The sequence below is a fragment of the Pyxicephalus adspersus genome, chromosome 1 (assembly GCF_032062135.1).
Source record: "Pyxicephalus adspersus chromosome 1, UCB_Pads_2.0, whole genome shotgun sequence".
NCBI classification, from domain to species: domain Eukaryota; kingdom Metazoa; phylum Chordata; class Amphibia; order Anura; family Pyxicephalidae; genus Pyxicephalus; species Pyxicephalus adspersus.
Window position 1 is genome coordinate 69,600,603 of NC_092858.1, and position 11,618 is coordinate 69,612,220.

General features: G+C 39.6%; 2 protein-coding genes across 3 annotated transcripts in view; one reads left to right on the forward strand and one right to left on the reverse strand.

Moving 5' to 3' along the window:
- Window positions 1-918: 918 nt before the first annotated feature.
- Window positions 919-6,753, reverse strand: C1H2orf49 (chromosome 1 C2orf49 homolog). Its single transcript, XM_072413527.1, has 4 exons — window positions 6,624-6,753; window positions 4,977-5,137; window positions 4,023-4,368; window positions 919-2,358 (listed from the first exon to the last, which is right to left on the reverse strand). The coding sequence occupies exons 1-4, from the start codon at window positions 6,726-6,728 to the stop codon at window positions 2,302-2,304; spliced, it is 669 nt and encodes a 222-aa protein (XP_072269628.1). The 5' UTR covers window positions 6,729-6,753; the 3' UTR covers window positions 919-2,301.
- A 259-nt stretch (window positions 6,754-7,012) lies between these two features.
- The window catches only part of TGFBRAP1 (transforming growth factor beta receptor associated protein 1), a 24,241-nt gene continuing 19,635 nt past the window's right edge, over window positions 7,013-11,618 (forward strand). Inside the window, exon 1 of one of the 2 annotated variants that reach the window (XM_072413539.1) lies at window positions 7,013-7,092. The gene's annotated coding sequence lies outside the window, so the exon portion shown is untranslated. Of the gene's footprint in view, window positions 7,093-9,264; window positions 9,557-11,618 lie in introns of those variants that run through there. The other variant, XM_072413547.1, reaches the window with a different exon arrangement.

The following is an 11,618-nucleotide window of genomic DNA, read 5'->3' on the forward strand; positions in this document are numbered from 1 at the left end:
AATGAAGAGCATCAGCCAGGTATTCCACTGCTAAGATATATAAATGTGGTGATAAAGGGCATCCTTGTCTGGTACCATTCAAGATAGGCACTGGGTCGGCTAGAAGACCATTAACACATATCCGGATGGAGGGGAATGTATACAGTACATTTGTTCAAGCGGGAAGGGTGCAATACCTATTTTCAATAAAAAATTATTACAATTTACTATTTACAGTCAAAAGATGTGAGTTAGCATAGACAATGAGACATGGGGTGATAAAGGTATTGTCTTGGGCCTCCCTACCTGGTACAAAACAACTAGAAAAATGCAAGGGGTCTTTAGTTCAGGTATCAAAGAAATATGTGTTCATGGTCCTGTCTAGGGAAAGGACCAGATGACAAGACAGCTGCAAACCTAGAGAAAATCTCCACAAAACATTTGTAGAAAGGTTCCACTGAACCCATCTGGTCTCAGACTTCTCTTGACTGGGGGGAGGAAATGGCAGGTTGTATTTCCTAAACAGGGAAAGCTGATACACATTGGGCTTGATTTAAAAGGTCTTTAAGATTGGAGCAGAGAGACTATCATGGGTGAACTTGGCTGACCCAGCAATCCTCAAATGGATTTTGTCCAGAACTGAAAAGATTTGTCAACTAATAGCAAATTATTTCCAATCCATATATATAATATTTACTTTACACAATTGTCCATTTTTTCTTTAAATTGCTTGGGGGTTAGGTTTTGTAAAGCATAGGACATTAAAATGAATGCACAGAGGTTATGTTCCTCATACATTGATAGAGACATAGATACCTAAAGTTCTAAGCAAAGCTGTATTTTGCCAGTAATCATAGGCTGGTATCTTTGACAAACCATAGAGATCATGACTACACAACTGTAATATTAAAGCATTAGATAGCTTAACACACAAACCAGTATTCTAACAGTGGCAGGCTTTATTTTTGTTTTTATCTAAATACTAGAAGACCTCCTTGACTAAATCACAATGAAGGACATTCATACATGTAGCAAACCATATACCATGTACATTTTTTTAAACAGTTTAGCAACATAAATTACTTTAGGCCCATTCTGGAGCATTAAACTGGCAAATAAATCAGCAGACGAGCCATCCAAGAACAGTATCTGTAGGGAATAGCAGACATTTCCCAGGGCCAGTCACAGCTCACTGCTCCATAAATACCGTAAGATCAAATGAAGGTTCATTGATGGTCCAAGGCTAAAGGAATAGTACATAATAAATTCAGATTAAATTAATTTAATTTTTGAATGCACTGGAAAAAAAAATCAATACACAAAATTTTGGGACTTCATCAGGAAAGAAAACCTATTTGCATCATAACATTTCTCTGCTGTGGTCAAAATAGTTATAACAATTAGCACCTTGGCTTGACCACATCTAGAAAAAAAAAGATCACTTTCTGGGAGGAAATCGTAACTTTCTGTGCAAATACATCTGCCTCTAACCCTCAACCATAAAATGCCAGTTTACTAGCAAACTTTTAATACCTAAACTATCATGAAAACATTTCTTCTATGCAACATTTACTTTCAACTAAATCCACCTTCTGTGAGTACCCATCAAAGTCAACTTTATTTGAAGCATTGACTGTAATTGGCAAGATCAGCCTGTAATGTATTTAAAGGTAAAATCTTTATTCAGTGCATTATTTTCACACAGATAAAAAGTCCAATAGCCATTTCTATTTGACAGACCCAACTGATATCACATCATGGTGATGCTCCACAGCTAGCATCAAAAACACTGCTGAGTAGAAAGAGAGGTTTGCATTTTGAGATGACATAATCAAATTGCAATGATGTCTGCAGGAACAACAATAGGCCCATTTGAATGTTACTGCCTCTAATTCATTATAATTTTGGAAGAACTCATAAAAGGTAATGGAAGGAGTATACATATCACAGCAATCCAAAACTTTTTAGCATATAAAAATAACGTAGTGAGTTCCTAAGACTCAAAATATTTTTACTCTGTGCAGTTTTGCAGAACACTCAAACACCAGGAACAAACAGGCACACTAAAACTAGTCTAAAAGCTCTGAAATTTATGCCAATGCATTTGTTATCTGTATGATGATGAATGTTCCTAGTCCAGTAATGCCCCTTTGTCCACTAACAGCTTTCTTTGATCCATGATCAAATAGTCTGAATTTTACACTGTGTTAAAAACAGTTCTGTGAGGCTCTAAGCAGAGGGACAGTATCCAAACATCTCAATGTGCTGTTTTCTGAAAGTCCTCAGTTTCTGAAAGAAGACACACTTTATCAAGTAAAAAAATCAAGGCCATGTAACATGTGTAATCTTCTTCTTTGCTTCTGTAGGTTTCATATCACCCTAGAAGACAGAAAAATTAACAATTACTTTAGGGCACCATAGCAAACAGTACACTGACCACACCAATAGCACGTTCTATAATCAAGATCTTGCCTGGTTTAGATTCATGTGCTTGGATAAATATGACCACTTGGAGCTATCTGTACATGTTAAAATGCAGACCTAAACTCAAATATTTACTTTACATAAAAGAGTAGACAACACTTTTATATAGAGTAAGAATATTGTTCCTTTTTTTCTGCAACTTAAAAAAAAAAGGGTGAAGCACCTCCCCTTTCTATTTGAATCAACCTATGTCACGCATCGCGGAAGGCTCCTGGTTGCTTCTACTGGGCATGCCCGATCTCGGACATGTGCAGAAGAAAATTCACTGAGAGGAAAGAGATGCTGACCTCACGCATGCGCAGTGAGAACATCACTCTTTTTTATCCCTTTTACAGCAGACTACGTCAGTGATGCTGGAAGATTGTGGTCACTGGTCAACTTTTTTAACATTGGGAGTGTAAACTAAAGTAAAATAAAAAAAAATAGTTTGGGATCAAAATAAATTTTGTTTTAAAAGTTTGCAAAATTCAATTTGTAAAAACTTTGAAAGTTTAAAATTATGTGTAATACATGCTCAGACCTGCGACGAGTGGGCGGGTTCTGGCATCATGACGTCACTCTGGGGGAAGTTTCTTCCCCTTTGAGCGACACAGGGCTCCCCGTGCTTGCACGGTCTGGAGCCGGTAAATTTAGTGGTTTGTGGGTCCGAAAAAGTTGGCGACCACTGATTTAAAGCCTATTAAAATTGAATTCCCGTTTTAATCTCACGGTTGATCGGTGGAATCCTGACCCTCTCTCCTCACCCTAAACTTAGCAAATAATTTAAGTTTGAACTATGTTTGGTTCACCAACTCAGTGGTGAAAAAGTGGTTTGTGTATAAATTTTTTAAATACTGTGATATAAACCCCCAAGCTAATCAGCTTGCCACTGGTAAATTTGATTTAACATCCTGGAGGGTTAAGTTTCAGTTTATCTAAAGACAATTTAAATCATTGCTATCATTTCTATTTAGCCCCACTATTTAGTTCACTCAAATTAGCTCGCCTTTCCCTTCTCCTCATAGCTATCACTTTCCTGCTGGTTTTATTTTTGATTGTTTGGTTTCTAATGATTACTTAATACCCAAAACTGGAAACAAAACTATGGCTTTGAATTATTCTCTATAGTATTCTCAACCACTTACAAAAATGTCAATGGCAATCAGGCTGACGTAGCAATTCTTGAGACAATACTGTTAAAGAAACAATGTTCACTGGCTTTGTAAATACACAAATATTTGTCAAAATTTGCCTTATTCTGACAAACTTGGATGTAAACTGACAATTTCACTGATGATCAAGAAATTTAGCACAGACTCATACTTAAGCATACACTTTTTAGTTGCCATCTGTCAAACATAATAACTTTCAGTATAAAAGATTTGAGAACATATTTGTAATAGAAATTTATCCATGATAAGAATAAGTAGCCATAAAAAAGTATAAAATTGCTGGATAACAGAAATTTTGATGTTGCCTATAACAACCAAATCTCCATTTCAACTTTCCAGTACAGATTGGATGCTATAACTAATAAATCTTTCTCCGGAAGCTTTTAGCCATCAGGCTCAGTTACTTACCGTCATATCAGAATCCTCCTTTGGAGCATTCCTTTTTATTTTTACCGCACTTGCACTTGAAGGTGTTAGTGTTTTTACTTTTCCTGTTGATAAAGGTGTCCCTGGGCTACTGGCCTGGTGTCCATTGTTATTATTGTTGACTACTTTGGCAGATGCTGAACAAAGGTTGGACACTGGGCTGGTTGGCTGTCCTGTTTGGATAGTACTGCTCGCTTTTTCCGTATGTGCCGGATGAAGATTCTGAGCCGTGTCCCCATTTTCTTTCCTTTTTAATTTTATGCTAGTGTTAGTAGAGCTTCCATCAAACACTATGAGAGGTCGTTTTCTTCCACTTTCAACACTGCAACTAAAAAGACATTTTTAGAATACAAAAATTAGACAACGGAAGGCATAGAATAAAATTGTATATGCACACCATCTACGTCATTTGCCCCCCCAAACCCACCCAATTCCAAAATACACAAGTGATTTCAACTTGAAGTGAAAACAGGTGCCGTAAAGAGATATTTAACATCCAGTTACTGGATCTAAACCTGCTGATCCTCTGACAGCTGAGGTTGATGCAATATATGCTTCTATTTAGACTTGCAGTTTCCACGCTGCTACAGCAGGTTGTTCGCTAGGACACCAGCCTATCTGCCATGGACAACTGTGCTGTCCACCCAAAAGCCATCTGTGTCCAGGCAACCTAAAAATAGCCTTACATGCTTAGTTCTAAACCATTGTGGAATTTAGCCTAGGGTGAATTTGTTTTGGGTCGTGTCACTAGTGCAGGTACTCCCTACAAAACATTCAATAAAACACATTGATCCTGTTGTGATCATTCAATGCTGATTTAACTTTAGGAATACATACAAATGCTGCAGAAAAAGCCCAGAATGTATGGAAACAGCTCTAACTTGTCACATATTTAGCCGCAGAGTATATGTCTCTAGTATAGTAGAGATACCATACCTTTTCTGGGGCTCTGTCTTGTTCTCTGCTCTCTTACTTTCCATCATTTTACCCCACCGACTCTTCGGTAAAACTCTTTGAGGAAGGGGCATGGCATGCTGAACAAAGATTTCAGTTAGTTTCTCCTTGTCATTCACAGTCTGTTCCACTACAATATTTTTCTGTAAAGAGAATTGAAGCAGCTAAATTACCTTCTCAAACAATGGATTAAAGCTTCTTTAAAGCAATGCCTATATGTGGTGCACTACATGTAAATACTTTCTGCTTGTATGTTAGCAACTATTCCTGGAATACTTTCTTAAGTATATAAATTTATCTTGCCCCTTAGGTTATGTACACAAGTCTATTTTAGTCTAGATTATACACAAGTCTGGATTATTCTCATCCAGTAATTGCCTCAGGGCTGATATCGGATGAGAATCTGACATGTATACAGCGCTCGTCGTCAGAACCATCGTCGTGGCGGATCCACGGACGAGGAACGATCGTAATAAAAGTAAAGGAGAGAGAGCCCAGCTGGGTGCTGCTTTGTCATTCTACCCCCTTCTCTCCCAATGGAGCAAAATAGTGCTGTATATACAGCGCTTGTTCATGCATCCTGCAGTCATTTGTCATTGGAAAGGATCTTTCACGATCCTTTCCAACGACAAACGACTGCACTATGCATGAACGAGCTCTGTAAATACAGCACCATTCTGCTCTATGGAGAGCAGAATGGCACAATTCTTGCACGTGTGTACCTAGCTTTAGTTGTGGGATGGCTGGGTGAGTTTCATCCAACAAGGAGATACATTGATTATGAACAAAGGATAGGGAACTTAGATGTATTTGGAAGAAAAAGCAGCATTGGACAAGGTGGGTTGGAAATACCCTAGGTGCACCAACCAGGTAGCGGTAAAAGAGAACCTGTGGAGGGGAGCTGGTGATAGAGGAGGTTGTGCAAATGTGAGTGTGACATGTCAGGGATCAGTGGTGTAGCTGCAGATCTATCGGCCCTAATGCAGAATATGGACATGGGCACCTCTCCTGTGTCAACTCTTCTAACCACAGATCAACGGGCTCCATTGCTTATTTGCGATAAAATCCCTACTATTTAGTACAAGCTCCTTTACATCAGAGGCACCCATTTAAGTTTAAGAGTTCTTAGAGTTAGGAGAAGCCATTGCAAATTAAGTGAGATTCAAGGTGCAAAGCCTGATCCTGGCACCCTGGAGATGATTAAAAACCAAGTAACCATCTATTCGGTGATCTGGATATAAATAATAGTGTGATTATAAAATCATACCTGGAAGGGATTCTGGTAAGGCAATGTGGCACATTTGAGTACATAACAATATGACACCTCCTCTCTTTCTGAGGTAAGGAAAGCTTTGTACACACAATACATACAGACACAACCCCGGTAACACAGATCATAAACAACTAATAGATAATAAAAGTGTTCTTTGCACAAATACTTTATGCTGATTTCTGATAGGAACACATGAAATACATATTGGCTGCAGCACTGAGTAGATAAATATTGCAATATCACACTGAGAAGAGAGATACCTGTGAAGGAAAGAGGGACAGATGGAGTGTAAATAAGGACTATAAGAGTTTTTATGCACAGGACACAATTACCAGCACGGAAAATGTGAGTCTCACCTGTCCTAGAGACAGCAACAGGAAGTCCCCAGACAGCAGCTCGGGGTGCAGTAAAAGATCGCAGTCCTGCCCCATGGCCACTGATCTGCCACCAACCTGAGCCATTACCAGCCCCTCCCACAATGCTCCGCGTTTCAGCCGGAAGTGACAGCTCAGTTGCTGGGCTGTAGAGTGACATTATGTTGCATACACGTCGTAATTTAAATGTAAACGCTACTATTAAGCTGTGAATAACGAATAAATAAACAGTTCAATAAAGTATTTAATAGACTGATTATTGGGTGTTCCTATATCATACACCTAACATTGTATTACCCAAACTAAACATGGCGGATATGGCCTAACTGACAATGTCACGTGGGTAGTTCTAGAGTAAGGGCGACGCGTCATGTGTCTCCCGAGCCCACCCCTATCGGTGGCACGTGACTGTGAGAAGAGAGGAGGCCCGGGGCTGCCAGAGCTTAAGCAGGTACTGATCCCCCCACCCATTCGCCTCATAACCAGCCATTCCCTCTGCATACCTGTGCGGGAGTACGGCGCCTATAGACACGGCAGGGAGGGGGACATAGGAGCAGGGAGGGGGCGCTGTCACTGGCTGTGTGATACGCCTGTCATAGTTTAGTTCCAGCATCTCTGGTGGTAGAGGAGGGGGCTGCTCTATGGCAATGTCTGTCCTGGCAGCATAGGTTCCATGTCCTGTGAAGGGGAAATGATATATGAGGGAAGGTAACCATGGCCTGGCAGAGGTGACTCCCCCACCCAATCAGCCTGCACTGTGCATGGATTTATTATACAATGATACAATACTGCAATGCGTGCACCACTATATTGTAGCTTAGCAGGCATTAGATGCAATGGCTGCATTAGTTTTCATCTTTCAGCCTTTTCCCTTTATTTCACTTGGTGGTTCCTTCCTGTCACTTGTGACTACACCCTTTAGTATCCATGGAGGGGCCCTGGTTGTCACACAGGCAGGTTTACTTTCCATGTTGGGTCTGTTAAAGAATAAAGCCCAGCTCCAGGTACAATCTTTACACCACTCCTCTAACATGGGAGAGCAGCTCATTTCCTGAATATAAAGGAGACCTGATCTTAGCTGTCATTCACTCACAATATAAAAAAATGAATGATTTTTGTTTATGTGCTGTTTGGTATAAAGCTGTGATATGAACATTCTAGTTTGTATCCACTTTGGTAAACTGAACACATCACGGGGGGAACGAGTGACTGGACAGGGCGAGTACCTTCCAGAGAGATTTGATTTTGTAGGACCTGGCTGCAAGGGTCATAACTTCACCTAAATGCTGCAGGTAGAGGCTGGGTATCATAAAAATATATAACTGCCATGCAGATGCTCTGTTACATGGGGGTGGACCATTATGTAATAAATTAACTCTAAAGTTTATTTCAAGGTGTGATTTAAACTTCAAAATTCAGGAAATGAATCCAATCTATCCATTAGGCTCTGAGACTTAAGCAAACAAATTTTTATCTGCCCTGATTCAATTCAATTCAATTCAGTAATTCTTGCAGGAATTGTCTCTTTTCTATTATTTGACTGGACAGTGAAGGGAGAAACAGCCGAATAATGATCTATTATTAACACATTACTATTCCACAACTAATACAGATCCATAAATAGAGAAATGCATCTGTTTGTGTCTTATATCTGATTGGAGTGAAGCTTTATCACTGTTATCAGCTGTTATAAAGGCTATTACCAATTTCTCTGGCTGCCTTGCTGGCCCATTGCCTTTAGTACTTTCTGACAGATTTCCTTTACATGGAGGTGAATTAGACTTTCTGAATAATTAGGGATTTTTTATTGCCCTGGTCTAAACTACTATACAAATAAACACATTTCCTATTTTAGGGATACAATTAGTCCTGCCCTACCCACAGCAGAATTACAGGTTCTGGAAACATGAAGATAATAGCTGGTGACTTAGAGATCTATAAGAGATCAATGAATCTTAACTAACATAACCAATGAAGGGACAGTCCTTATGTATGGTGTAACCAGCTCATGACAAGCACTGCCCTGACATGACTGTCATGATGGGGTATCTGTTGTGGTCCATTCAGGACAGGCTGGCATGGCATTTATAGCTGTATATGCTTAATGACCCTTAGATTGTAAGCTCTTTGGGGCAGGGTCCTCTCCTGCTCGTGTGTCACTGTTTGTATCTGTCTGTCATTTGCAACCCCTATTTAATGTACAGTGCTGCGTAATATGTTGGTGCTATGTACAATTCGGTCCATAAATAATTGGACAGAGATAACTTTTTTCTGGTTTTGGTTCTGTAAATTACCACAATTAATAATAATAATAGTTAAAAATGCTTTAGTTCCTCACATGTTTATGCAATCTTTTTGTTCAACCCACTGAATTAAAGCTGAAAGTCTGCAGTTCACCTGAGTTGTTTCACTTAAAATTAATTGTGGTAATATACAGAACCAAAATTAGAAAAAAATTGTCTGTCAAAATATGTATAGACCTAACTGTAAATACTGTTTCTTATTAATAATAGTAGTAATAATATTATGAATGTCAAGTGAAATCTCCCTTCACTTTAGTTCCCATTACACTTGCACCCTCTTTGGTTGAGATAATTTCTAGTGAAATAAATAACCTAATATTATCCACCCACAATGTGACAGTGCACATTATGACATGAAGACATCTGTCAAAGCCATTTGTGAGATGTGAACAGCTCTCCCTAGAGTTGGGATTTATAGGTCTGTTTGGAATCTGACTTTCAAGCTTTTTTGTTTACAGTCAACAATTTCATGTTGCCTACATTGTGCATAGGTAGCAGTTTGTGGCTCTGGTTTCTCTTTTCTCTTTTAGTAGTGAACAATGAGGAATCTGCTGACTCCTTGCACCTTACCTGACCTGATCTCCATTGGGACTGTATTGTAACATGATTGTGGTAAAGTGTTCTGTGCAGAGATACACTTTATGGCTGCATGTAAAGTTTAAAGATCAAGCCTGGTTGTTACACAGTTACAGGTATTAGTGGTGTACAGGAGAAGGAATGCACTCATTTGCTCTAATTTATTGTTTAATGAAATCCAGAGCCCATACAGGATGTTCCCCATTTTCTAGGTTCTCTTGTAAGTTACTGGTTGTTTTATTGGTTGTGTGTTATAAAAAGGGTTTGTTTCTTAAAGTATGTTTTTCCATGATCTTAAATCCATTAACAGTGGAATACCCATTGACCCATGAAAACTATGTACACATGGACTATTTCCTATTGTTGTCACATGCTGTGCTTTCTAGTATAAGGTTTACCGCAGAGATGGATCAGGAAGAATTATGCCCAATACCGGGTAATAGCTTAGGACCCCTTTCAATACAAGTAGTCCCCCGGTTACATACGAGATAGGGACTGTAGGTTTGTTCCTAAGTTGAATTTGTATGTAAGTCGGAACAGGTACATTATTTTAATAAATGCAATTAGAACAGATGTTTGTCTCAACATATTATTAGGCAGTGAGGTGTCAGTTACTGTATAAAATCCTCACTGTGAGTTAATCACAAACAAAGCAAAAAAAAAAAAAAAATAAAAACTTTATAGAGCCTAGATATTCAATAACTTCTGGAGCAAGCTGTTCTTTAAAATGCAAAAAGAAACAACTGCAGAGTTTGTCTTGGTCATTAAAGAGTTATTAAAACTTGCATAAGAGCTCAGTCTCAGCTGTGTTTAGCGAAAGATTTCTTCTGCAAGTCATGCAAACCGCCCTCCTCCCCCTCCAAGCCTTCGTCCTGCACACAAGGGAGCAGGGAAGCCCCGTTCGTATCTAGGAGTCGTCCGTATGTTGGATGTCCTTGACCCAGGGACTACCTGTATATAAGGATTTCAATAGACATGGAAAAGCCATCCAATTTCTGTTGTTTGTTCTTCCACAGTCTCATTAGATATAACTGCTTACAAGTAAGGACATCATAGCATTTACATTGGGGTACATCAACGGATGTGCAGTAACACATTATGTTCAGGCAGCCCATTCATCTGACAGCTGCTTTTCAAACACATTTTTTTAGTAACACAGTTCACCACAATGTAGGATAATATGAAAATATGTGTTCTGCTGTGCTGTGACACAGATACTTTGGGAGGTTTAAACCTTTACTGATAAACAATCACAGTCTGTATTAGTCTGTCATTTGCAACCCCTATTTAATGTACAGCGCTAATATGTTGACACTATATAAATCCTGTTTAATAATAACAATGAATATATCCACGGGTTATATTGTTTTCAAACATTGATTTAAAGGAGGAAAATTAAAATTACATGGGCTCAGATTGTATTTCATTCCTCTTCCCTTTTACATGTTAAAGTTTTTTTTATACTTTGGAGTTGGTTACAGTGTTGGGCGTAGCCAGCAATGCGACCCGGTGCAGAACTGCTGCCCATGCCCCGCCCCTATGATCTGCACTGCCCCTCTACCCATCTCCACCCATGCCCTGCCCCACCTTCAAGCACTGCCCCATCCACCCACACTCCGCCCACCACTGAGCACTGCCTGCTCCCATCCATTGATTGACCCAAGCACAACCACAAATAGGAATTCTGAACAGGTAGGAGGAATTGACAAATCTGTCCATTCATTCTATCCATCCAAATGTCCTACTAGTGGATGTGATTAAATGTCATAGAGTAGCAACAAAGCCCGGAAATAAGTGTTCCTCTGCTCGGCTGCATTGCCTGGCCTTTCTGTCAGCGTGCCTGTGCAAAAGATCCCTTCACAAGGCCTATGCCTACTGAGGGGGTTGGGTGAGCCCTGTTGTCTGGGAAGAACCAGGGGCCCTTGTGCAGCTGCACATTTTGCACAGTCTGCCCTTGGTTGGTTATGATGGATCATTCGCTCTTAAATGATCTTTTTTTTAATTTATCGTTGACACAGGTAGGTGGCGCTGTGTCCTCATGTTAACCCCCCTAGCGGTATTCCCGAGTGTGACTCGGGGTGGAAAAAATTGCAAAAAG